At 43.5% G+C, this 27,994-nt stretch overlaps 1 protein-coding gene and 1 long non-coding RNA gene across 5 annotated transcripts; one reads left to right on the top strand and one right to left on the bottom strand.

Moving 5' to 3' along the window:
* Positions 1–34: 34 nt before the first annotated feature.
* Positions 35–27,957, top strand: LOC136786879 (uncharacterized). 4 transcript variants are annotated; one of them, XR_010826415.1, is made up of 4 exons: positions 70–1,052; positions 4,701–4,848; positions 5,857–5,901; positions 6,445–6,538. It is a non-coding gene; the product is annotated as an uncharacterized lncRNA (long non-coding RNA). The 4 variants fall into 4 exon arrangements; XR_010826414.1 differs by lacking the exons at positions 5,857–5,901; positions 6,445–6,538 and adding an exon at positions 17,453–18,038 and having other exon boundaries at positions 35–1,052; XR_010826416.1 differs by lacking the exons at positions 5,857–5,901; positions 6,445–6,538 and adding an exon at positions 27,308–27,957.
* LOC136786878 (atrial natriuretic peptide receptor 1-like) lies at positions 22,241–25,904 on the bottom strand. The gene is made up of 4 exons (XM_066982307.1): positions 24,654–25,904; positions 24,119–24,217; positions 23,227–23,318; positions 22,241–22,701 (listed from the first exon to the last, which is right to left on the bottom strand). Exons 1-4 carry the CDS (start codon positions 24,802–24,804, stop codon positions 22,552–22,554), a joined length of 492 nt encoding a protein of 163 aa, XP_066838408.1. The 5' UTR covers positions 24,805–25,904; the 3' UTR covers positions 22,241–22,551.
* Positions 27,958–27,994: the final 37 nt, after the last annotated feature.

Below are 27,994 nucleotides of genomic sequence, written 5' to 3'. Positions count from 1 at the left end.
GCCTAAGTCTGCCTTGAGCAATGCTACAGCCGACCACTTTGCTGGACAAGTTACTAGCTCTCCAGTCGTGCCTTGGCTATAGCAGTGAATCAGTCAGCCACCCTCTCCCCATACTCCACCATTTTACCCATAAATGATGGTGCATTCTGACCCTCACAGATGGGGTTGGAGTGAGAAATTCCTATGGAAAAAGTGTTCCTTCCAGAAAGATCGGTGACTTTGCCCAAAGAAAGATTTTGTAGAACTTTGGCTTTAAGCTCCCCAGACAAAAGCGTTGCAATTACCAATTTGGCAACTGTAACAGGCGGCCACTTTGTACGAAACTTTCTCTTATTTTGCCTCAGAGCTTTGCAGCACTTTCTTATTAACTTTCAGCATCTCTCCTGTGTGAGTGGCAAATTTCAGATATAAATGAGTGCAATTTCTACTGGTCCTGGGGTGCAAATCAAGATGACCCTGTTAGATCCTTACAGAATTCAGTGAGTGGAGCAGCAGACAGGGTCCTTTCAATCACTGCCTGGGTGACATTCGAGCAATTACAGTAAGTCTATGCTTTCTGCACCCCTTGTTGGCTTAGACAGACACTCATAAATCTCCCTGGTTTCACTAGATATCCAGTGATTTCCGCTTGGGCCTTTAGCTCTGAGTCTGTCTTTAAGCTCAGCAAAGCCAAAGAAAATCTTGCCTCTGACTTTAGAGAGTTTTGAACCAACCTTTTGTGGACTTTTACTGCCATGTGTTGCACAAGCAGCAACATATATTATGTTTCTACATCCCCCCTTTTTGTGTATGTGTGTGTCTTTCTGTTCCACTAACTTGCTTACAGCTGACATAATGCATCTTAGATTGGAAGCAAACCAGCAACGTCAGATGGTATGGGACTGTGATCTCTGTTACGGTCTTAACAGCTGGCAAATTATTTTTTTTTAAGGCTTCACAGTGAAGAAGAATTCAAAGAAGAATGGCAGAGAGAAAAGAGGCACTTATTTTGAAAGTATGGCGCACAAATGAAGGAAAGAGCTGTTACGTTGATACAGAATGAGAGCAGATAGGTAAGGTGAGGGTGTGGAACATCCTCGATTTTGCATGTAGGACAGGCAGGAGTAGGAAGGGATAAAGCAGTGAGAGTGTACGTGACCAAGACAATTCAGCCAGACAATTCAGATAAACTAGACCAAATCTTTGTCGCTGCCTAACATCATTTATAAATAGGTACCCAAAAGGAGACACTTTTGGAAAAGATATCTGTATGCTTTTTTCTGTGTGGCAGTCACTTTACTGTAGGCTTTTCTTCTCAGCTACTTCTGTAACCCCAGCTGGTAAATTCCTGCTTAGCGGAGATGGAAATCACACAGCTAGAGGTGAGCTTCCCCTGTCTGACTGGCATACTAACTTCAAAGCTTAGCCTTGATTATTTAAATGCTAATAGAACTCAGCAAATTACCTAAAGTACAAACACACCTGGCTTTGGTCCTAGGGATCTAATTACGGAGCCTTTTATGTGAAATAAATTGTTCTTAGTTTCTGAAAAGTGGCTTTTTAAAATATTCACAGAAAATGCCAGGTGAGAGAATGGCACATTACAAGTTCAGCCTCTGTGGGATTGGAGGTCTTATCAGTCTCATCTTCTGTAGGACTCTGTTCACAAGTGGGCAGCTCAGTCTTCAACATCTTCTGATCTCTGTTATTTTATTTGCAAATATTTGCAGTGCAGCATAGCTGAGTTTAGAAACAGGATGAGGATGTTCAGGAAACAGACCCAGCAGCACTCACCCTTTATTAGGTTTTTAGTGTATTCAGTGGTGAAATTCCAACATCAAGAAGCTTTCATGTTTATGAGAATACACCTGCTCCTAGGGTTACTGAGGGGGAGATCTCAGACCCAGCATCGTTAGGAAGAAGGCAGTAACCTTCCCGTTGTCACCGGCTGTCACAACATACTAGCTCTTCATTGTTTGATGCTCTAATGTCAGTGGGCTGTGTGGATTGACCTTTCTACTATATAGGTTGCACCTGGGCCAGCCTTAGGGCTAGCACACCCAAAGAGGGAATCTATTTAAGAAATCTGGGTGCTTCCTGTCAGGTTTCCTACAAGTAAGCATCTATTTCTTCTTACTGTAAATTCTTGTGTATTAGGGGAAAATAAGTGAAATTCTTTTTCTGACTCTGCGAAGGTCTGTTAAATCAAATTTCTCTGCTCATATTTGTGAGGGATAGAGGTTTTTGTATGATGGAAGCTACAGAAAGGGGGAGTTTTATCTCTATGGTCCAGCAAGGCTCTAGATCTCCAGGAGGATTTGCCCTTGAGTTGCTGTGCAGTCTATGGGGCTTCTATTGAGAAAAGCTGTTCACGTTGATCATGCTGCATCATTAGCATCAAGGTACGTGTAGCCTGTCTATCGAAATGTGAATTATGCTGATAAATTGAGTCATTGTTTTATCTTCCATTCCCCCACTTTAATTCTTCATCTGATTAATAAAGTGCTTCATGTTCTTCTTGTTTTGTTTAAGAAAGGCAGCACAGAGTACAACAAGTGAATTACGTGGCCTATTCCACTGTTTAAGAGCTTGTGCTCAGAGGTGCCTATGTAAGTGATGAGGCTATTCCTTACCTGCAAGGGACTGTTTAGGGTGTTTTCACTGTTGTTGCTGATTTGTTATCAAAGTTAGCTTAAACACAGTAAGTAGCAAATAGCAGAAGACCTCACAAAGACTGATAACTAGAGAGGCTTCAGGATATGTTGTTGGATTTTCTGCTTAGGACTTGTGGCTCTGTCACGTTGTTGATAGCCTTGTTACTACTGGTCTGAGGAGATAAAGATTCTGAAGGCTGAAATAGCCATAGACAGGTAGAATTAATGCTAATGTGTATGTATGCAAGAGATTGAAAGGAGAAAAGATTGCAAGAAAATGTAAAGAGCTGTTGGTAGCTTGGGCAAGGGGAGACCCTCCATTAACAAATGATTCTGTGCTTTCTTGTCTCTGGTAGTCAGCTCTTAAGCGTTGAAATGTACTTATGGGCTTGTACTATTGATGTCCTTAATAGAGCAAGTCTGTGGCTAGAAGTGAAAGCTGTATATTGAAACACGAGCAAAGAACCAAACTTTCCTAGTTTGGCTCTGAATAGTACTCCAGCAGGTCCTGGATAGCCTTCATTCCATGGGAATTGTGATTGGAAGGAGCAGAACCGAAGCACAGAGTCTGAATGATTGAGACAGGCCCAGAAAGTAGAGTTCTGGATGTTCTGTGCAAGCAGATTTTCTTAATGAGAGCTGAACTGCCAAAAAATCGTAACACATACAGCTAGGGGATTGTTGATATGCATGCTTTATGTATATGTTTGTGCCCTGTGTTTTTATCCAGAGGTCCTATTAGGACTAGGCTTACTACCACAATATTTTCTTCCAGAAGCATCTGTCTTGTGGACAAGAAAATGGGAGGAGTACAACTGTGTAGCCCATCTGTCTGGAAGTATACAGCTGTGCCTTCATTTGTGATTGTTGGTGTAGACGTTCATGTGAGCAGCCTTACAGATTTCCGTGGAGCTGCTTGCAGGGTTCAAGCTCTCATCAACATCAGGATAGCACAGTCATGATCTTGGCAAACCAGCTTTCATACAGAATTCCTTTTGCTCAGGATGTTTGCCATGTATCTGTTCTCCAATTTGTTCATAGTTTGATTCAGTGAATACTTGGCTTGCTTAAAAAAAAAAAAGAGCAGATCAGATGTGTTTTTTATATAATCTTGACTTTGCAAGTCATTTTTCTAACAGAAAAGTAATATCTAGATTTGCCTATGGAAGAGTAGGGTACCCTTGAACTTTTGTCTAAGAAGGTTAGCATTTTTTAGGGACAAGATGAGATATACTAGTAAGAAACACATTTGTTTTCATAAAAATGTCTCATTCCTCTGTCAATCACAGATCCAAATGCAGAGTAACATCTTTATAATGATGTCTGCTAATACAGCTACCCTTTTAGTTCAAATTTAGTTCATTTGGTCAAAGACTTGGTGCTTTGTGTCCTGGATTCTGATTATTCTCTTGTGAAGAATGCTATACATATGTTTAGATAGTTGTATCTTAACCTGAGTATAAAGGGCTTGTTTGGTTGTGTTTTGTTGTTGTTGTTTCTTTGCTTTTTGTTTTAAGAGCTGTTAAAAATACATTTTTACCAGAAAGCAGCTTTCAAAATGTTTCTGACTTCTAGTGCGTTGTGTTTAATTGCAAGCAGCAACACTGCTTCACTTTCAAAAATGATATGTGAAAGGGAATCACAGCAAAAAACTGAAGCAAATCCACCCAGTTATGGGAAAGAGTTTATTATCCATGACATAATGGAATGTGTTCATTTATACATTTAGTACATAAGCAAAACAAATGTTTTGGTACTTAAATTTCAGATAGATGTTCACAAATCATTACTTTGGTACAAATAAGTGATACAGCAATGGGGTATTCTATTCTCTCTCCCCTAAGAAACCCAAGGGAGAGGTGGGGTGCAACTTGTTCAGTATATCATCTGTAGATGGATGATGTGGATTGGTGGAGCCCATGCGAATAAGGGCTGAATGTATCACTCAGTGCCAACACGTCCTTTGAACCTTCAAAGACAGTCCTGTCAAGAAAGAGGAATAAGTAAAAGAAAGGGAAGTGGTTGGGGTTTCACACGTGGAAATTAACTGATTTCTTACTGTTCTAGGGACAGGTTCATCTCCAATGTTCTGTTCAGAGGAGTTTCCTTGGATTGACACAAAAATCCCTAAGGAGCTGGTGAAAACCTCTCTGATCTGGTTTCTGTGGCGAGATGAAATGCATACATCTGACTTGGAGAAAGGAGTGAAAAGCAGGTAAAGCAGAGACATGGCTTTCGCAGGTTCTAAGTGTGCATCTGATGATAATGAATTCTGAAGAGGGTGAAATTGGTAAACTGTGTTTGCAATAGGAGGGCAAAAGTTACTCTAAGGCACCCTTTCCTGAATTAAATCAGGTCTTCTACATATTTATACAAGTTATAATCAAATATGCAAGCCATCAGCCTCTGGCTTTCTCTTACCATAGTAAGCAGTTAGCATCCCAGTCCACTCAGTGACCCAATTCTGTCCAGCTTGACACCAAAACAGCTCCTGGATAGGCCCTTTTTGCTTCTGTCTTGATATGGCTGGGGTAACCCTAGGAGCTCACCAAGGAACCTCCGGACAGCACTGTCCCCAATGGATGTGCCCCCGGGCTGGTCCCTGGTGTTTCGGGTCCACTGGAACTCTGCATCTCGCTGATCAAAGGCATCTGTTGGGATCCTGTCATCTTGCTCATGGTCCCTCTCTTCTGAAAGCAGTGGATGCTCCAACTCCTCATCTATCAATTTGGACAGACTCTGAGAGGAGAAAAAAAAAAAAAGAAAGGTATAGGGACGAGAGATGAAAATAGAGGGGTTTTGAGATCTTTCTCATTATTTTTGTGTAGGCCATGCTTGGTGATAAGTTTGGAGAAACTTTTTTTGGTCTTGTATCAAAAGATGAAAGTACTGAAGTGATTTCTGAAGCCAGGGCTGGTCATCTTTAGCTGCTTTTGACCCAGTAAGCTTCTCTGAGCTAACACCATACTCTCACAAAATGCTGTAAGGCTCTCTATACACTGTTACTGTACTCTATTAGTTCTAAGCTGTCAAACTGCTGGATAAGTCTTTCCTGGAGCTGGGAGTCTGGGGTGTGGCATAAATTGTGAAAGGCAATGAAAGAGGCTTGATCAAGAGTGAATATATAACAAGAAAAAATGGTTTGGATACCTTGGAATGATATGAGTAGACAGAAGACATGCTGAAACTGGTGCTAGAAGGATTCTGTGTTTTTTTTTTACAGGCTGGGAGGTTACTTCATATTTGGGAACACCAGATCACTAGTCAGGTAGCTGAAATCTTTTTTTTAATGACTTAGAATTCCTACACACACAAATACACCCCTGTGCGCGCACACACTTTCTTCCTAATGCTCTTCCTCTGGGACTGCATTGCTGCACTGCAGAGCCAAGGAGGCAGTCCTCCTCTTAGTCACACAGGCCCAATCCATCAATTCCATTTTCAGCTTTAACTAGGGCTTTGAGAGAAAACAGTGCAGTTCTCTGCTCTAGAGCTATAGTTAGGAGTCCTTCAAGGCAAATTTCTTTCACTTGAGAAGTTTACTTCACTCAGTCACAGAATGACCCTAAATTTGCAATCCCCAAACTGACCCCACAGGAAAAAAATAAAATAAATTTAATTTCAATTTCATTAATTGGTCAGAAATTTAAATCCAATAATTGATTACTTCAGTTTCCCTCCATTTAATAACTCTGTTTGCCCAACTTCAGGATTCCTGCTGTCATGAATGTCTTCTACTGCTTTTGCTGGGGTTGGAAGAAAAATAGCTAATCTGAAGTGTCTAAGTGCTAAGAACATCAATTTCTTTCAGGTCCATTGAGCAGCCAGTCACTTACCTGTAAGCTGGAAATAGTCTTGGCCCTTGCGTGGTTCTGACTGACAATAAGCAGCAGGAGGAATCCAGGGCAGAAAAGAAGTTTCAAGTTCATCTTTGTGTTTTGCTGTCTCTGTTTCCTCCTCCCTTGAGTCACTCCACTTCAGTGCTGCTCTGTGTCTCCAGCTACCAGCCTTTATATCTTCCTCCAACCCCTCCCAAGTCTACCTTTTGAGTTCCAGCCAGTGCAAGGATTGGTTTGAGGTTCCGATCTGTTTTCATCCTCCCAAGAGGAGGAGGAGGAGGAGGGAGGAAATAGTTCTTTTTTTTCTGGCAGGGAATGAAAGGAGCATTTTACACTTAGGCAATGCAGCATCATTCTCTTGCTGTGAAGCTGAAGTTCTCTGCAGCCTATGATCTTTGTGCCACTTATGTATGTCAGTTTGCTTAGCTCAGTGTTCCTTGTGTTGATCACTAAACCTTTCCTTTGTCTCCAGAAAAAAATATAATTGTAAGAGAAATACTGACTCAGAAAGGAATTGTATTTGCTACTTATTCACCTGATACCTTTGTCACTGTGAAGTATGAAATCAGAGGGACAGGGGTCTCAACATATGCTATTTAAGAACTAAGTATTATTACCTCATATGATAATATGGCATTAGTAGCTTATGAGACAAAAGAGTGTAATTTCGAGAAGGGAAATCCAAGTCCTAAAAACATGACAAGTGGTGTTACAGTGTAAAATCTTACTGGCCTGAGTGACAGGGAGCATGGCTGAAACCAGGCTGACATGCATAGAAAGATCCTCCATGGTTTAAGGTGAGGTGGAAAGCAGTCTTCTCCCCTGGATACAGCTTAAAATATTTCCTCTATGTGTTTTCTTTATCTTAGGCAATTCATAATAAATCTGAAATTAGTCTGACAGGAAGCACAGCCCGAACATCTTTCTTACACGTGTACAGTTACATTAAAAAGCTGTGTTTAGTGTATTCTCTCATTTTTATTCTTGTTTTACTTTGTGTGTGTGTGTGAAGTGAATTGATGCACCAGCTTCAAGTAAATGGATTTTGTGAAGTGTTAGGGGGAGCAGAAGAAACTGAATCAGTTCTTAGCCAGGGCCTCAAGGGTATTTAAATCGTTGCTGTTGGCCAGACCTCTCGCTAGTGTAAACGAACCTAGTAGACGTGTGGGTGCCCTGATGAAGATATATGTAGATAATTGATCCTCCAAACCCCTCATCTCTTCTGCTGAGCTTTTTACTAGGTTCCAAATCAAGAAATGACTACTCCTTGGGCAATGGGGAAGAGCAGCAATGACATTTGTTATGTGTTTTCTGGGTGCTAGAAATTTGGCCCCCACAGAAAAATGAGAATGTTCATGAGTACACAGCAATACATCTTGATCTTTTACTGCATTTTTCCACACATGTGGTGCAGAAAGTTAAAGGCCATTAGTCTGGATCTGTATGGAGGAAATGGAAATGAAGGACCATCTGGCACTTTTCATTATGTCTTTGAGGTTAACTTTGAGATTAAGATTCTTGTTGGTACTGAAAGCTTGGAAAAAATAATTCTGTGATGTGCCAGCAGGTTTAACATTTTCAGCCTTTTTTCATCTGCAGATTACTTTAAGATGTAATAGTTACATGTCTCTGGAAGTGGGTATTCTAAGGAGACAGCTTATAAACATTCCTCTATCACAGAAAAGGAGGCCTGATGTTATTACACTGTTGGGATTTTGTTGTTGTTGATGTTGATTAAAACCACATTTGATCTGAATCTTATTAGAAAATGAAATCATAGCACAACTTCATCAGTGGCACATGAGCATTCCTCCTGGAGAAAGTAACTTCTCATTTCACAGGACTGAGGTATGTACTTTGCAGTGTAACAGGGTATTAGGAGAAGGTCAGAGCAGTTTCAGGCTCATCTCTTCTCTGAAAAATCATAGGGTTGTTTTGTTCATTTGATGGCTTGTTACAAGTCTCCATATATGTGGATAATTAATCTCCTTGGTCAACTTCTTCGAACTTTTTTTCCTGTTTGAGCTCAGGACTTGTAACTGTTTTATGAGGCTTCTGAATGGTCTCTGGTAACTGTTGGAAGCTAGCACTTGCTAGGTCCACTAGCACAGTGGTGTCCTTATCCATGACCATGATGGTAAAAAAATAATAGAATATTTAAGGTTGGAAAGGATTTCTGGAGGTCGTTGCTCCATCCCTGTGCTAAAAGCAGAGCCAACTTGGATCAAATTGCTCAGTGCCTTGTCAAGATGAGTTTTGAAAACCTTCAAGAAAAGAGATTCTACAACATCTTTAGGCCCTGTTTCAGCATTTGTCTGGCCTTGTGAAAAAAATTATTTACCAATATCTAGTTGGAATTTTCCTTGTCCAACTTGTCATTGCCTCTCATCCTGATGCTGGTCCATAAACAGAACAAAAGGATGTTCCATCTCTCAAATCAATGCTACTCAGTGTGACTGCATTTCACAGTGCTGCATTACCTAGAGAAGGAGGATAGCTTTACTCCATCTCGTCTGTAGCTGCCTTCAAATCAGACTTATTGCTGTGGGCAGAAGCAGTTAGAAATAGACAGCCATTCAGCAAAAATCTCTGCTTTACTGTCTGGATCTCTTCAGGATTCTGATTAGCATCAGAAGTCAGTGTCTGAATGTTAGCAGCAATTTCAATAATTACCATTGGGATGGGGGAATTAAAAGAGCCTTCAAAAATAAACTTAATTCTATAAGAAAGGAGAAACTCCTGAGAGCAGCAGAAAATATTTAGGGGGGGAAGGAAGTAATAGCTTTGTGGCCATTTCTGAAGTAATTGAGTGTTCATTTGCTTGACAAGTCCTCCATATAGGGTAGAAGGAGGTATCAAGAAGGCAGGTTGGCGTGTGTTACTCATCTCCAACAGGGAGTTTTTTTTCCTAGTTTACTGAGATGCTTCTGCTGCACCAGCAGAGATCTTATTAAAAAGCACAGGGTTAGGGTACACTGTTCCTGTTGGGGATGTTTCTGCCCCATCTCTGCAGGCTGCTGTGAGAAAGCCAGGCTCTAAAGTTGATAGCATGTGGCATGCTTAGGTATTGTCATTAGAGCACTGCCACGTAACTCATTATCCTCTTTCCTAGATCAGTGACTCCTTTCAGTCTCCCCATCCTTCCCAATTGCTCAGGCCAACATTTCCTGGCTTGCTGCAGCTGGCTGAAAGGGCAGTGACGTGTTTGTAGTACTTTCGTCAAAAGGGGATCGCCAAATTCTTCATGGAAACTGGCACCAGGGGCCCCTCATTATAAGACATTAACATTTAGCTGTGGTATCCAAGCATTTCCCTGGTCATTCCCCTCCCTTGCCCTGTCCTGAGTCTTTTAGTGGCTGAGCTTGGGTGGTAATTATCCAGCCGCAGGTGCTCTGCTTGCTCTTCTGGCACTTTATTGCCTTCAGCTTAGGTTTTGTGTTTACAGCAAGGCCCTGCCGCAGGAGGGGGTGCGGGGGGATCCGCAGCAGTAGCTCTCCCCACAGAAAAGACAGCAGGCACAGAAACTACTGAGCTCACTTACCTAGTGCAAAGCTGAACATGTCCCCTGGATCTGTATCAGCATAATCCAGAGCAGAATTCGGTCCCTTATCTCAAGGATGGCTAGGACTGTGTAGTAGAAAGAACTCTGATCTCCCAGCATCTGTGATAGCCTGTCTGTGGGGAATAAACCAAACCCAAACTTCCCTGGTGGGCAGGTCATCCCACAGCAGCCCACTGCATGCTTTTCCTCTCCCCACTAACGGCCTGGTGGGGCACCTCGGCTGAGTTAAAGCCGAGTTAAAGTTGGACTCTGGCTTCAATCCATCCTTTTACCTCAGTTTGCCCTGTTCCTTTGCTGATCCAGCCAATGCTGCTGTCGCAGCCGTGAAGGCTCTCCTCAGGAACCCTCACGTGAGGGATGTCAGCGCAGGGGCCTCAGGCAGACAGAACTCCTCAGCCTACTCTGCAAGTTGTCGCAGGTCCTGAGCTCAGCAATCCTACAGCAAGGGTGTTATGTTAGCAAATAGGCAGAGCAGACTTGTGCATGACAAGGCTGGAAAATAGAGAGGGAATTAAGTTTCTGCCTCTGCATCTGTCCAAGAGGACACCTGGACAGAAAGCTGGGCGGTGCTGCCTCCAGTTTCACTCAGGTACGGCAACTTTTCTCTAAAGTGACTACCTGTTGCTTCACCATAGAAGAGTAAGAGGGGGCAGAATATTAATTCATCACAGGGAATAAAAATGACAGTATATAAATATTGATGTTGATGAACATCTCTGCGTTAACATACTACCTTTCTGTCCAACAGCACTTTCTGAGGGACTGAAAAAGCCAGTAGGAGGGATTCAGTGCTATCACAGCTCTTCTCTGGGGTCCCAGGAATGCATTTTGCCTTTGCCTGATCTGACCTGCTCTCATCAATGCTCACTGATCTCTTTGACGAGGTGAGGCAGGGATATTTTCCTCTGTAACCCTTTGGGATGAGAAGGGGCCTGGGCTACTTGAGGATAAGGAAGGCAGCAGTCTGGCATTTCGCAGCAGGTCATAGGTGGTTCTGCAGTGTTGGGTTTTGATGGCAAAATTTTAATATTAGGTTTGTCAGGCGCATTTATCACATTCAGCTGATGCTAATGAAGCCTAGCAGGGAAAGAGCAGCAAGGGAGGGGAGGGGATGATATAGCTGGAGACTGTACTCAGTGTTAGTCAAATGGCTGTCTGTGTGCTCTGTGGCTCACTGCTGCTTGCCGGGAGAGGAGGTGGGCCCAGTTCTGATCTCTGCCACAGCAGGAGTGGAAACAAAGCAGCCACATGGGACTTCTGTATCTGGCCTGTCGCTGCCAAGATCCAATTCTGACTTCTCTCATTATCTGCCAGTGTTGGTGCTTGGATGACATTAGAGAGAAGTGCAACATCCAGTGATTCATTGCTGGGTGTTCCTGGCCCCCTTTCAATGATTCATCTCTCGAAGGAGCCTTTTCTTCATGCATAAGGGCATTCTTAGGTTCAGTGGTCATGCTGTGTGGCTTGGTGCTAAAGATCCCCGATTCTGCTCTGTGCTAGTGTTGCTGATGGTTATAACAACTTCTCTGTAAATTCTTTTGACATCTAGAAGCCAGCTGCTTTTTCCAATGTACCTTAAACACAGAGTCCCCCCCGTTGGTGCAGCACTAATCAGCAGATGGAATCCTCAGTTCTCAAAGGAAAAAGTGGAGAAGGAATGGATTCAGTTATAGATGTAAATAGCAGTTGTAGAGTAGTGTTAAGTTGGTGAAGCATGAAAACAGCTGGAGACCAAGTATGAAAAACCCAGAAGTCTGTTATAGGCTGTAATACTGGAGAAACTTCTCAGATTAATCGTGTCAGGATGACAGGAAGAAGGGAGCGGTTTTGTATTAGACAAATGTGAGAAGTTAGAAGGGGGGTGAAGGTTAGGCAAACATTGTAGGAACAGCTGAAACAAACCTTCCAGGTTTTGGAGACACTGGTAAAATCAAAACCAACTTGGAAACAAGCTGAGGTTTTTGGAGCAATGGCACAAGGTTGGTATGTGGTGAGAGGCAGAGACTTAGAGAAGTATTCATGCTCCATAAGTCCTCACCCCAAACTGTTATTTTAGACTAAGCTTCATCTCCAGTGAGATGAGCAGAATCTTACTGCACAGTTGTTTTGGAAAGGTGGGGATGTCTACACAGGCAAGTTGTAAGTATTCACACTGCAGCTGAAAGCATGGTTTAGCTGTGCATGTTTGTGTTTTAAACCGCTCTTTCTAGCCCTGTGGTAGGCAGTCTTGCTCCCCCCCGACCTTTAAATCGTTCCTCAGAAATTCTGAGGATGATCTTGTGCTAATCTGGCCAGAATCTTTCCTCCTCTTTATGTTACATACCTCTGGTATTTAAACTGAGATCTAATTGGTATACATATTATTCCTTACTGTGGAAATATTGCACTTTGAGTGGGAGCTACATGAGATCTCTGTTGGTAAAATTCTTTGTGTAGCAAAGCTTACAGCTGTTTAGCTGGAAGAAGAAAGGCTACTACATTAATCCCCAGTTCATGAGCTCTGGCAGGAGAAAGAGAGAACCATTCCTGGACAGCATGAGCATTACATATCCCCAGTTATTTTGAGCTGAGAGGGAGATTTCCCCAGCAAAACTGGAAGACCAGTCTGGTGAGATCCCACCTAACCTCTTTACTTTGGGTTGGCTGTCTCTGTCATTACTGAGGTGTGTGGTGACCTCTTCTGGTGAATGCCTCAAAGTTCGGTTAGAATAAGTTCAGGTTTAAAAAACTCAAACGAAACACACACAAACCAACCAAGCAAACAAATCCACCCCAGCAGATCAGAAACTGTGAGAAGTTTGGATAAAATGACCACTTCAGTCTGATTCATGAACAAACTACAGACAGTACCAGGAGAGGATGAGTGGCTCTATCACAAGCTTTAGCCTCTAATAACTATGTAAGAATGTGAGTGGTTCAGTCTTGGGAAGGCACGTGGTATGTGTGTGATATATGAATGAGTATAAATTATGTATTAAAGTCTGTGTGGACAGCAGACTGTCAGGTGTTTTGGTGGGTGGCCAAGTTTAGATCCACCACTAGATGTGTTGGTCTGGACTCATCATGGATTTTGCAGAATATAAGTTTCTGTAAGAAGAGAAGGCATTGAGAAGGACACTTCTAAAGTATTTTGGCTGGGGTAACATTTGCCAGGTTTTTCTTTGCAACCTTGTGCATCCTGAAATATCTCTGGGCAGTGTCAACAGTGCCCATTGATTTAGAAGGTTTGCTAGCCAAGAAGCCAAATAAAGGGACAAGAGTTCACACTATCCCATTGTGCTATTTATTGCTGCATGCCATTTGTCACTATTGAGCAAGCAGAATGAGAAGCCATTTCTAGAAATGGCTAAGCAGCTACAGGAATGAAATGGCACCTGTCCTAAAAGTTGCCAGGGTTGTTTACTTCCCCTCTCCCTTTCCTGAATGACTGGTGATGAACCCAAGAGTAACTTGACTAATTAAAAACGTTGCTGTTCCATAAAGCCACTCCTCCACTAACAGTCTGTAGAAGTTGTTCAGCCTGTGAGAGAGTGGCACAGTGCATAACATCAATTTTACATTCCCGGGGCAGGATCCCAATTCCCTATTAGTTTTGACGCACTTCAGACCTGTGGACTTCCCTTGATTGGAGACAGGTAAAAGGAGACAGCTGGATAGGTTTGGCCCTGCTCTTTGAGAAAAGGGAGGAATGACTAGGGAAACTGTCCAGATTTCTGTTTCTCAGAGAACTCGTGCATGCGTTATTCTTCCTTCTGCTTACATTTACAGTCCTCTTCACCAATGCTTCTCAACAGTTCAGGCACAACTGGATACGTGCATGTGCCAGTGCTTGCTCACTAAGATTAGAAAGCAAGTGCTTCATGTCACAGTGTGGCAGCAATTAGTTGTGCTAGGAAGACTGTCCTGGAGGTCTGCAGTGGAGCGGGAAGAGAGCTCCTTGCTGCTTTGAGTGGGTGAGCAACAGTGAGAGGAATGCAGCTTCATGCAGCTCTTAGCTAAGCTACTCTTTATTAGTAACTCACTGTAGCTATGGTGATTCTTATCACCCACTGTTCTTGATTTGACAACCCTTCTTTGTTTTCCCAGAAAATACTCAGTGTTCGCCAAGCCTCTGGAAATAGCTACATCCTTATGTGGTGGAGGATGGTGTGGCCACAGGCCAGAGGGGCAGGATATTTTAGCTGTTGCTTGTCAGCGCAGTGAGATGGGCGAGCACCGTTTCAAAAACTAACACTTCTAAAGCCGTGATAAGGTGCTCAGGCTACAGGGCTGGAGCCTGTGTTCATGCTTGAGATAAACTCCACTGTCAGCGCCACATTCACACCTCCCCTGTCACATTAGGCACCCCATGGTCCTGCCTTTCCCACTAGTCAGTTGCTACAAAGCCTCAGCACGGGGGGGTGGTGGTATCAGGCCCTGTGACTTCGTCTGCAGAGTCCCCAGGGCCACGTTGCTCCCTGTGTCTTTGTTGTGACATTGAGGTGGCTAGAGGAAATAATGTGTGTTGGAATAGATTTGTTACCTCTTCACCTTTCTTCTTCCTTGAACCGTAATTGGACCCAGACGCCCTCCTTTGGGATGTACTATCTAGCCCTTACTGTCTTGACAAAAGAGAAATGTGTGGACTAGCTCTGGGCTGCTTCCTCATGTGAATAGAAACATGAAACGCGCTGTCTGAAATGACAGGGATGGGGAGAAGGCAGCAACTTTTTTAATCCCACTGTTAAGTCTGCCTGTGGATACCGAGGAAAGTAATGATTTCACTCCAAGTTACTTATGATCCCTCTATGTAAAAAAAATTGAGTCTAGTGTTTAATGGCTATGGATCAGACAGAGTTATTCAGGGATTAGAGGATTTCATGTAATTAATTTACAAGCTCAAATGACACTTGTGTAATGCAGCTGAATGCTATTAGAAAGCTCAAAACATTTGCAGCTGTGCCAATATGTAAAATCATTCTATTCAGGACAATTTGGAGTTCAAGGGTTTCCTCCTACATACATGGTGTCAGCTTCAGCTCACAAAAGAGTCCTTCTTGTAAAGAAAAGTAGTGTCACAATCACACTTCCAAGGGGCTTGTATGGATGAGATTTTGTTGCTAAACTGAGGAGGCAGAACTTAAGTCCTCTGTTCTCTAAGTGATCAGACAGTTAAGGTTACTTCTTAAACTTGTATAACTGTCAACCAGATTGAGACTTCATGACGCTGGTCCCTGCTGATCAACTGAACAGATACAGCTTCAGTTTTCTCTATATATAGGTGTTTCAGTCCAGACTTTTAAAGGACTTTCAACCTTGATGGGGCTAAATTCTTTATCCTTATAAATGACACAGCTCTATTGTTGGAGTAGAGAGGACCAATGATTGTGCTAGAAAGCTACAGAAGATGCTGTACCCACTGTCCTGTTAGTGATTTGTCTCCATGTCTTGTTAAAAAAGGGCCCTAGATGACACCTGTAAATCTGAGCTTTAACACCCTGGTTAGGGTGCTTCAGTGCTTTCTGAAACACAGGAGAACCCACCAAAGGGTCTTCAGCAGAGCACTGAAACAAACCTTTGAAAAATATGCCCTACTGAGAGTCCTTCTTAATGACAGGGGTCATATCCCTAACAACAGAGATAGCAGTTTATTGTATTTATTTGTATTTAATTACATCCACGTTACGGAAACTTGTGAACAGTTGTCTATGCTGTAAACCCTTAACGGTGTTAAATTAAAACCAGCATAAGTACAGCTCCTCTTTGCAGAGCTGATAGATGCCACAAATCCAGCAAACCAGAGGCAGAAAATGTTCTTAGCTTCCCTCCCCACTGGAGATTCTTCACATAACCTCTGCATTGTTTGACCAAGAGGATTTGTTTTACCGTGTCACCTCCCTGAGGATAACAGCACATTTTCTGCTGAGTGTTGAAGTGTGAAGACCATTGTAAGCGATGACATCATATCTCAGGCCAGAGCAGATCAGGAAATGACCAAGGCGGCCTGAAATATTGGCCCTGGGAAGAATGAATGGAGGAGAGAAGGGATATGACACAACAGCATTCTTTAGCCTAGATAGGTCAGATGCACCTGACAAGTGTAATGGGACCAGGAGATCTTTGACGCTTTAACACATGATATTTTTGTGCACAGAGATGTTTATGAGAGGTAGAGGTGAACTAGGGTGCAAATTCAGTAGCTGACATGCTAATAAATCCTAGCTGCCCTTAGACAATAAGGAGTAAAGGGGATATGGGCTTGTACTGCCTAACTGCTTCAAATCTAACCTTCCTTTAACTCCATGAGGCTTAAAAAATCTTGGTCCTAGTCTTCCAACAGCTAAAACAGTAATTCCCTCCAGGCAACAAAACTACCAGTGAGGATAGGTATGTGTAATAAGGAGTATGGCTGTTTTGGGGCCTGAGGGGGAAGAAGGTAGGGGACAAGGGTAAGGGAACAAAGTGAGCTACACTTTTTCTAGAAAATGTAATGGTATTTGCAAAAAGAAATCATTATGAGCATTGGTTCATAAACTAAATAGTTTCAACTATTTTTGAACTGATGTAAATCAGAAGAGAATTAGACAGTTTAAAAAAATGGTAAGGCAAACTGTCTTTAAGGTCTTGCTTCATGTGTTACAAAGCTGAGGGCTTGTTTTGGTCCAAGGTTCCAACAGCCGTGGGGCTTAACACTGAAGTCAGAGTGAAGACAAATCTTCAGGCAGGGCCATGGCAGTCTCATATTGCCCACAGCACAGGAGGCCTTCATTAAAGTCCAAACAGACCTGACTTACAGACAGATCTTATGTTGCCTTGGTGCTGGTATTGTAAATAATCTGTTCTCCGAATTGCTAGAGCACGTTTCTGTGTTGTTCTTTCTCCTTGTTTCCTAGGGTCAGGTTTTGAGAGGACGATTTGATCGCCCAAGACTTCACTGCTTTTGAGTCTTTTATTCTATAATTTTATGGGACGTGGGATTAGCCAGTGATTAAAGTATTGCTTTGTGAATTGGAAATGTGCACTATTCTGTGATCTTGTCCGTGGTCTAAGTAACTGTTTTTAATGTGTTCCCCCTGCATGATGTGTATGATGCTCCCCTGTCTTACACAGGTGTTTTGAAACTAGGTTGTCTTTGCAGCTTTGCAAGCATGGAGCCAAGAGAGAATAAGAGCTTTTGCAGATGCTCAGTAATTGCCTGCTGACCAGAAAGCTCCTACTGGAGGAGAGAGGCTGCATTTAAAACTTCTATACCTCCTAACTGTAACACCGCACGACTTTCCAGAGCTATTTTTTACACTTCCCTAATCATTATACTACTGTACTTTAAACCTCAAAACAGATCCCTACTTGTACAGGTCTGAGAGCTTGATTTGGTACCCCTTAACTTAGCTTCAAAGCAAGTACCTTCATTGAGACAACAAAATGTCCTGTCCTTCCAGGCTGAGATTCTCGGCCCAGTGCCCGCTGACTTGTTCCCTGATGATCCTGCCAGCTCGAGGCTGCTCAGCACAAGTGTTGGGGAGGCATGTGTGGAAGGCAGAAAGCTCAGAAAGCAGGAATTCATGGAGCAGCAAGAGGAGGGGGGCATGACAGGAAGAAGGGGCCGATATTTCACTGAAGGGCCCATCACGAATAGTGCAAGAATAACAGTTCTCTGTCACGGCTCCAGATTCCCTTATCTGGGAGCGTTAAGCGGCGGGGCCTGTCGACACCTCTGCCTCGCGCCCTGCTCTGCACTCAGCCGCCCGCAGATACAGAGTGGCTTGAACAAGTTCCAGTGCTCGCTCTCGGAGCTTCCCAAGACCCCTGGTTGCAGCACGGCCCAGCGCCGTCGGGCAGCCAGGTGACATCACTGCCAACAGCCATGGAGGCGCTTCCTGTGTCACATTCCCCACTGAAGAGCCTCTTGCCAAATCCTTGTCGTTCTACACGGTCTTTTTAGGAACAGATGGGCTAATTTTAGCCTGACCGCCACAAACACCTTCCTGAAATAGAGTCTGACTCTCTCCTGTCTTGTGCATGTTCCTGAGAGTTTAAAAACAAAATCCCTAGTCTTTAGGGTCCACAGCTAAGGCCTCTGTCAGCCTAAATTTGGCAGTAAGAATTACTGAGCAGTGCACTAGGGAAACTGCTGTCAGTGTCAGGCCCATACTGAGCTGTATGGAATGTTCCAGCAAGGCAGAAGCTCAGGTGCTGGCATATCACAAAGTCATATGGGTCTGGTCCAATATGGAGTTGTTCTGTGTTTCAAGGACTTTGCAATAGAAAGAAATTTTCTCGGCTAGCTGCAGCCAGATACGACATTTACAAGTGTAGTGAAGGGACTTAGTGTCCTCTGTGATCTGCCTTGGACGATTGCTCTAATCATCATCCTTTCTTTCTGGGGCCTGACTACATAAGCACTGCCCTGGGAGTTAATAATCCTGCTTCTGGTCCCGTAGCAAAGTCGGTTCACACCTACCTGTGCTGTACTTGATGTATGTAGCACTGACCTGCTCTGAGAACAGCAAATGAAAGACACTTAGAGAAGAATTAGAAATCACTGTGAGATGAGGACAAGGAGCACAAACTCCACAAAATCACTGGGTTTTTATGCTCCTGCCTTTTGCTGTTTCCATGAGCTTGAATCTGCAGGCTCTTGTGTTGAAGGATCAATGCAGGCCTGAGCTGCTGTTTCTAATTAGGAGAGTAAACAGCCATGTTGTTAAATAGCTTTCTCTAGATAGGAAAGGAAAAAAGGTTTTCAGGCAGCTGTTGTTTTTATGTCACTCTTTGGAGTGACCCCCCATCCCCTATGTTCCTTTAGACCTGCTAATTAAGCAGTTCCTTGTATCTGCAGGTCAGTTGATCAGCTAATGGACTCCCCACAGCCTCCAATGCAGCATGTCCTGGAGGGTAAAGAGGAAAAAGGCAAAAGACCCTTGGAGATCCAACTGGGTCCTGGGCTGGCTTTGCCCGTGGGGCTCTTCCTGAGCAGTACTGAAAGCAAGCACATGAAACAAAAAGAACAAAAGCCCTGGAGGTTGTTACCTGGTATTTGCCAGGGTCCCTGGGTATATGGCTTAGCCTCCACGGGATGGGAGACTATTAGCTAGCCAAGCTTCCCAGCTTGCCATCATTCAGCTGAGACCTAAAAATACTGATGTCTCACATAAGGTGAGCACAAAGTGGCTGGAGTTATTGAGTACTCTAAAGGCCAAACCCCTGGCACCTGGCTGCAGCTGGGCATTAATGGATGAGAACAAAAGTGACAACAGGGTTCGTTTACTGAGTGTCCCCCCAGGTGGTGGGAGTATGCCAGCATGTTAATGGAAGGACGGAAGGGACTTGAGGGACAGGACTTCTGCATTCTGGGTGAATGCACCTGAATCACCCCAACTATTGTACAGCCTGGGATAGCTTTTGCTCTGTTTTTCTAGCAGTATCATATAGGATTTTTGAAATGTCACTGGCAAGAATTTTGTCAAACTGATTAATTTACATGAATCATTTCTGTTTCCAGTTTCCCACCCCTCTCTCACTTTGACACATTTCTTCAATAGCAAACTTCTTAACACCCCAAAAAGAAGTTCAGAGCCCAAAGGTTAAGCAACTTACTGGAGGTCACTGAACAAGCTGTTAGTGAAGTCAGCCTTGATTTTTCTTTCTTCCATTTCTGAGTCTGGGCCATAATAGACACCATCCTCGCTGTTCTGGAAGTTGTAAAAGTAGGGAACAGTCACCACCAAAGCAGGCTTGGGAGTCAGGACCTGATGCTTTGCTAGGAGCCAGCAAATACTCCAGGATATATGCTCTTCTCTATCTCGTCATATTCATTTGCCTCCCTTTTTACCTGCTCTCCAGTTTCAAGTGCGTGTTCCCTTTTAATGCTTGTCTTTAAAGGCCCGTTTTGCCCTTCATGCTTCTCTGACCTTCTCCATCTCAAGAGGAAAATGCTGTGGCAGGTCAATGACATTCCCTTCTTCTCCTTTCACTGCTTTCAGAAGCTTCCCTTGTGACAAAGTTTGTGGTACTCGAGTAGTCTGGCCTCTTAATGTCCCCAAAAGGATGCCTTAAGGACTGTGAATGCGGCATACATCAGGCAGGTCTGTAATGACATCTGGCGTTCAATCTAGGAAAATGCTGATTATTGCCTCTCCCTGCTCTGGTGTTGTGAAAATTCAGATGTCAGCAGGCTGGCTGAAGGGGGAAGCAGAGATTCTTGTTTCTAGATCTGCTAGGAGGACCATAACAGCTTCTTATTCAGACTCTGCATCTCATGTAACTCGGCAGGATGGCTAAAATAATCCCTTTGATCTTTATGAAAATGACGTGTAGCCTTTGAGTGGTACTGGAGGAAAGTTATGGGTAAACTGGCTTCATATGGCTAACTGGAAGAGGGGAAACATAACCCCCATTTTCAAAAAGGGTAAAAGGGAAGACAAAGGGAACTACAGGCCAGTCAGCCTCACCTCTGTGCCTGGCAAGATGATGTAGCAGATCCTCCTGGAAACTACGCTAAGGCCCATGGAAAATAAGGAGGTGATTGGTGACAGCCAACATGACTTCGCTAAGGGCAGATCGTGCCATACAATTCTGGAGGCCTTCTACGATGGAGTTACAGAATTTCTGAATAGGAGAAGAGCAACTGATGTCATTTACCTGCACTTGTGCAAGGGATTTGACACTGTCCCCTGTTATATCCTTGTCTCTAAGTTGGAGAGACGTGGATTTGACAGATGGACCACTTGGTGGGGAAGGAATTGGCTGGATGGTGACACTCAGAGTTGCAGTCAATGGCTCAGTGTCCAGGTGGAGATCAGTGATGAGTGTTCCTCAAGGGTCAGTACTGGGTCCAGCGCTGATTCAGACCCAGGCTTTTCAGTCCAGAAAATGTTTCATCGTACTAAAAGTCAGCCTCAGAGGTAAGCCAGCCAACCTTCCAAAATCTTTGGAAACCAAGGCACCATATCAAAGCATCAACAATATGCATATAAAGTAGCTCATCACTTCCCACTTCACCTCTGGAGAGGGATTGTTCAGAGTTGAACCAAAGCATGTTTCATTAATAACACTAATTGCCGTCTATCATCAAGAACACAGGGCCATTTTCTGCTATTTTCTAAATTAAAAATCCACACAGAAGCCTCTGAAGAGATGAAGATCAGAACAGGCTCAATTTTCCATGCAAATAATTTGCCTCTGATCTTGACCCAGAATTTTCATAACAATTGGAGCCAGTGTGGGGCTCCTGTGGCACTGAGCTGCCCTGCGGTACCCAGCTGTCCCTCTCCTTCTCTTCTGGTGGGGTTCCTTTCATTGCTTGTGAGGGCGTATGTGCACCTGAGGCATTTTCCTTCACTGACTTTGACGTTTATCTCTGTTCCCAGTTCCCCGTTTTATCCATATTTGATCCTACTTGCTGAGTGCTGAAAGGAAGCAGATGAAAGGATTCAAGTCTTTCAGTATGCATACTGGCCATCAACCTAGATAAGGGATTATAGTCTTTCTTATTAGCTCAGTGAGTGCTATGTCCAGACCAGCCCTGAGATGTCCAGACTGGCTTCCTCTGTAATGAAGAAGAGCTGGAAAGACAGAATGCCTCAGAGATGTAATAGAAGTTATTTAATATTGTTCTCACTTCTTTTGTTCTCTGAAGCAATGATCAAAAAGAGTAATTGTAAGCTACTGCTTGCAAGGCGTGTGTAACTGTAGGTACTCCCTCTTCTTCTACTTCTTGTAGCTTACAAGAGAGATGTACAGACCATCTTGAAATAAGCTGGCTCAGGTTCTGGAAGTGGCCTCACTATGTCTGGACTGTGGTTAGATTCTGTGTCACCTACAAATACAAATCTAGAGTAGCTGTACTGGAATGAAAGGAGTCATATTGCTTTCTGATATTGTATCTACCATTTCTGCTCCTGCACTTTTGAAGGCTTTCCTTGCTCAGAGACATCTTGCTATATTTCTACTGGTGTCTTAGGTTCTCAAGTAAACAGACTAGTTAAAAATGTGAATTATAGCTAAGAACAAAAGATAATATTTAAAACAAACTTGTCTGCCTGGGGCAGTCGAGTCCCCCAGCAAATGTCATTTCTTACCCTGTCACGTCTCAGCTACAAAGCCTGGGAGAAACTCTTTTTTTCCTGATGCTTTACAACCGTTGTCTCCAAGCTGTGCCCTGTGTTCTACCCTGGCACCTTTGCCACCTTCCCCCAAGGCAGGAGAGCTCAAGGAAGCAAGATTCCCCTGTAGGTTCTGGTTAGAGCTTTGGTGAAAGCCGTTCCTCTGCTTCCAGCTTGTGCCATGGGTGGCATTCTCAGGGGTCCAGGCTGGTCTGGAACTCCCTTGAGGGTGACTGTCAGGGCTCTGCTCATCCCAGGACATTACAGGGCTCTGGTCGGTCGGTACTGCTCTCACAGTGCCTGTACTAAGCTATAACGGAGAGGAACACATATTAGAGCTTGTATTTGCACACAGCAGATCCCTCTACTTACAGGACAAAGACGCAAGTTCTACATATCTCAGCCATTAGTGAATGGCTCGCCCTGCTCAACGTTCACCTCCTTACTTGTTGGACAGATCCATGGCTACGTTCCATCTTCTTTTTCTTGGAAATTGCTGGATTCCAGTGACACACCAGGCTGTCATTTTGGACACTATAGTTCTTGTTACCAAGAAGCCAGTAGGTTTTCATTTTCCCTTTGCCCTGGGACAAGAATAAGGAGAGAGAGCAGGGAGTGGGATATTTTCGTGGGATGTGAGGCAGAGCAGAGAATCACTATGCCTGGGACTCCTATTTGTACTGCATTGTATTGCATCTCTCTCGCTATCATGAGAGGCTGCTGCTTAGGAAAAGAATTGTCATTGGTATGCAGTTTGGGTTCTGGTAGTTCTTCCAGTGCAGAAAAAGGCCTTGCTGGTCACTGGCAGTATTTCTAAGGGTTTAAAATCAGCCTTGCATCTATGTGTCTTTGTAACTTTATCCTAAGGCTTTCACCCATACTCATGTGGTTCCGTGCAGGGGCACACACACCAGCTGTATTTCAAAGCACACAGTAACATTTTTGCTTTGGTTAGGAGAAGTAACGTATAGCCATTTCCAGCTGAACTAGCAAGAGAATCTTGGTGTCGTGGCTAAAAAACAGCTTGCAACACAGAGAAGAGCAATGGCCAAATCCATCCTATCCCATTAAGCTCCTCTACTTTTGCAAAGTTACAGAAAAGCAGTTACCTTGACGTCAATTTCTCCTCTCAGTTCAATTTCATACGCATCATCTGTGAGAAGGGCGTTGTATGTAGCAGAACTGATGTGGATCTTCTGTGCTAGGATTCAGAACAGAGCATTAGAAGGGAGTAATTCCCCTGTTCCTGGAGAGCACACGTTGGTCCTCCTGCTTTACCAGCCCAGCGTTTCTACTTCCTCTTTGGAAAATGTAAGGTTAAGGAAGAAGTACAAAGAAGGGGAAGATGCCCAAATGGAGGATGAGGACTGTTTTGTCTCCGTGACACTGCATGCAGATGTCGGTTAAACCATAGAAGCAGTTTAGGTTAACAGAACCACTGACATGACTATGCAGTGCTGCATGGGGTATCTCTGTACAACAGCACAGTACACGTATGTGGCGTTGGTAGCAAAGGTAGCACAAAAAGCTGGGCCAAGAAAAACATACACTGTCCCCTTCTGTGTAGCCACAGTGTCTCTACCTAATGCCTTTGTTATTCAAGTCCTTAAAATGAAACGCAGCTTACCTAGTGCTATTCAGCACTTTTTACCCTCTTTTTCTTATTCCCAATCACTTCCAAGAAATAGCAAAAGAGATATAACTTTATTTGCCACATGAATGCACAAGAGTTTCTCTTGCTTGTTCGATTAGTATATGCACAGGGATAGTGGCAGCTACAGGTCACACATATGCTTCTTTAGATCTATGGGAATTAGTTCTCTAGCCTGGCATATTCCCCAGAGAATGCTCTCCTGTATGAACCTTATTTCACACTTGGCCATGCCCAGCATGAGGGGATGTCAGGGGGTTTCCTTTCACTGCAGTGCCTAAGAGGCACAGAGTACAGGTGGGAGCCTGGCTGGCACGCGAGGAACATGTGAGTGTGCCCAAGTCACTTACGCAAGCTGGTGGACTCCATGCGGGAGGCTGTGTTTACTGTGTCCCCAAACAGGCAATAGCGAGGCATTTTGTACCCCACAACTCCAGCTACACAGGGTCCTGAGAAAACACAAGGCATAGAGAACCTAATAAGAAACAAGTGGAAGAAGTGCAGGGAGATGCCGAATGTAGACACCTTTGCTAGACAAATTCTGGATCTTCAAAGAGCAACAGGAATTGGGAACGCTCACTGCATCTAGCACCCAGCTGCACAGTATTTACTAAAGGAGAGAAGGAATCATCTGATTAGCTGTTGATAATTGGTGTTGATGTCAGGGGAAGGCGTGCTTTGCAGGTACTGAACTGTGTCACAGCCCTTCCCACACTGATGCAAGCAAAAATCATTTTGCCCAACTGTTACTGCTGGAACCTGGAGAAATACTCATCTTGGGGTCCTGTAGGGAGTCAGTGGCTAGTACAGAAATGTAGAAGTGTTCTTCTCACGCAATTAGGCACCATCCTGTTCTCTTCCAGGCCTCTATCTCAGCTCACATACCTGTGTGTATCCCAGCCCGCAGCTGCAGCCTGCCAGTTGGCATATGAGGGATCACGACTTGACGAACTGCTGCCACCAGATCCAGAGACATTTTGGCAATCTCATCAGCGTGTTTAGTGCCATTCCTCTCCGGCAGGCCACTCACCACCATGTAGGCATCACCAATGGTTTCCACCTGCAGGAAAGGGACATTTGTCACCGAGTGGCAGGCACTAAGCTTTTCTTTCAAAATGAAGTCAGAATAAAATGCATCTCGGCTGTCCACCCCTTGCTAAGCTGTGATGTAGGCCCTGGGTAATGGGGGATCTTGGATTTCATGGCTTCTGGCCAGCTGTATTTAACATTCACCAGGGAACACAGTAAGTAGGATTTCAGCTAGTTCTAGATTCCTTGCCTGCAAGTTTGTACTCACCTTGTAAACATCGTAAGACTCAATCCTGCTGTCAAAGCAGACGTAGAGATTGTTGAGCATCTCAACGACTTGCAAGGGGGTGCAGGAGGCAGCAATGCTTGTGAACCCCACAATGTCTGAGAAAAAAATAGTCACCTGTCACAGGGAGAAGGAAGGCGTGAAGTTAACATCTCCAGGCAGTAGAGATAGCGTCTCTGATGAGTATGGGGATTTGTGAAATTCTGAGCAGAAGAGGCTAAAGCACAGGCTGCATATAGAACCAATTTTGCAAAACTGAATAGATACAAACCTAAATTAGCAAGCTCTGCTCTGAATTGTTTCTATTACTTTGCTGGATAAAATATGTTTATTTCCTAAGTTTATCATCTGCACTTCTTTGAATACCTTGCATGAGATGGAAGACTGAAAGTCAAATGCTTTGCAGCTTGTAAGCAGGTCAAAAACAGGCTTCATATGGAAGTAGAGCCTGATTTTTCTTTTAAAGCAATTTGAACTGCGCTGATCAAGACTGGGTATCTGAGCAGACCAAGAAATTAAAACTCAATTGCTACTTGATTTCTTGTTGAATCAGGAAATATTAACTGGATTTTGTTTCTCTTCAAATGATGTTCATCTTTGTTATGATCAAATAATTTACAGAGAAACTTATTATTTTTTTTAAATCAAATTTATAAAACAAAGTACAACAGAAACCATAACTGAATTGAGGAAGGGAAATGTGCAATAGCTAGCAAAAAATTAAGTGTTTCTTCTTTGTGCTGCCTGAACTGTGTCAGTGTTTAAGCTAAAATTGTTCTTTTATTTGACGCTGGTAATACCAATTAATTTAGAAAAGCAACCTTTTCACTCCCTGCATTGGCTTAGCTACTTTCAATGTCATAACTATTGTGAATTATAATTAACTGTGCAACTGCATGTCACTGTTTTGGTAACAACACCTACCAATTAAATGCAAACAGTTATTGTTGTATTTCAGAGCTGAAAGTAGCAGTGTGTCCAGGTGGAAAAGAGCAAAGAGAATTGCAATTACTGTAGCATCAGGATTTTGGCTGAGGGCTATGTTGAGCATTGGTGACTGCAGGCATGGCATGCTGTGTACACGTGGTCTCATGATGCTGGCTGGCTCTCATGGGTAGTCTCTTAAACCCAAGTGAGACAACTTACAAGTATAGGCCTTTGACATCGAAAACTATACTTGTGGAAGTTTCAGCTCTTCTTCCTGCCCCATCAGCCTAAGTAGCTAGGTACTTTATGGCACATTGCACAGCTCTTTCAAAACCCCGTAGTGAATATTAGGATTTACATTCACATTCAACTGTAGGTGCAAAAGCAGGTTCCTCAAAACGGAGGCAAGGTGAATGCTCTTTTTAACAAATATTTTTCTACCCTAGGCAATTGCATCCTTTCCATTTGCTAACGTACAGACTCTGGATTTACCTGATCATAGTTTTCTGCCTCAACTTTTTGCCTTTTCCTTAACTGCTTGGCCACAGATTTTGGCAACATCTGGTGCAAGAGGTCCTCAGCTAGCTGCCTCTCCCGTTTCAAGTCCTGTGTCTTTTCCTTGAGGTTTCTGGCATAATTGTGTATCCATTCCATCATTTGCTTGAAGGATATAAGGATTATGGGGTAAACGAGGCAGGCTATCACTAGCAGACTGATCTTAAGGCTCATTGTGAACAGGATTTCTTTAGATTTCTTGACGAGCTTTTCCTGTCCCTTTTGCAGCAGGCAGCTCTGCACATAACGAAGTCCGTTTAACAAGGCTTCAGTGGAGACAAATTCATCTGAGCGCAGGAATGGGATGGAAAAAGAGATCCCTTCGTAGTGGGTGAAATGAAATGAGAGATTGACGTTATCCATCCAGCACTTACGTACGTTCTCTGATGAGAAGATAGCATAGTTCAGAACGGTGGAAAGTTGATGCAATGTGGTTTGAACACCTGTAGATATTGGTATTAAGTGAGCTTTAAGCAGGGCTTCTCGTATTAGAAGGATGAGTTTAAAAGCTACTATGTCTGCCCAGTCAGGATTGTATCTCATAGCTTTGAGGTTTTCATGGGGACTACTAAAAAGCTCCAGCAGTTCAGAGATCACTCTGGATAGCACCTGGGTAGCTTCAGTATCACCTGTGCTATTGATTTTTTGTCTCATGTCAGTGATGTAAAACCTACAGATGGAGATTTTCTCCTTCCTGCATCGACAGTTCTCACAGTACAGTTCTGCTTCGCTTGCCTTACAGAGGGAGTTTAAATTCTCCAGTAGCTGATCAGCACGAAATGGGGTGTTCCTTTCAGCTGCTGCTGGGACCAGCCAACTGTGCCTTTCTTCCTGCAGCAGAGAGATGAGGCGAACAGCCCAAAGGTTTTCACAGGAGGCAAGTTCCTGAATGGCCTTTCCTGTGTCTTTCCATATTTCCAAGTTGTTGCTCAAATCAAAAGAAATGGCTCCGAGAAGGCTACAGAGGGAGATGGTGCATGCTGTCAAAATCCTTTGAACTGTTTTTCTACCACCAGCATTGGAGGAGTGAGAACATCTAAAAAAAAAAAAAAAAAGGAAAAAAAAAAAGAAAATGGGTGGGATGGGGGTGGTGGTGATGTCTGATCACTGAGGTGTTTCTTGAAGCTCCTGAAAATATAGCTGGAGCAGGTGGTGATATTTAATAATGTGCATGTGTTCTGAAACAACGTACCGAAGTAGCAGGGAGTTAGCTGCACGTTATAGAAAGACATCTTTTGTTCTATTTTTCCCTCTGACATTTTGTTTTAAAAGAAAAGGTGTGGTAAAGAGACAGTTCTCATGACAGTCTCAGAGCTGCAAAAACACAGGAATTAAATCAGTTTTACTTCAGGTATTAAGACTGATGAAATAATTTGCTGCAGGTTTTATTCCCTGTGTAACTTCTATGCAGACCTTAAAGACCATAAAA

The sequence above is a fragment of the Anser cygnoides genome, chromosome 23, assembly GCF_040182565.1.
Source record: "Anser cygnoides isolate HZ-2024a breed goose chromosome 23, Taihu_goose_T2T_genome, whole genome shotgun sequence".
In the NCBI taxonomy this organism is placed as follows: Eukaryota; Metazoa; Chordata; class Aves; order Anseriformes; family Anatidae; genus Anser; species Anser cygnoides.
Note: the sequence above shows the minus strand (reverse complement) of the source record. Positions and strands in the feature narration are given on the sequence as shown.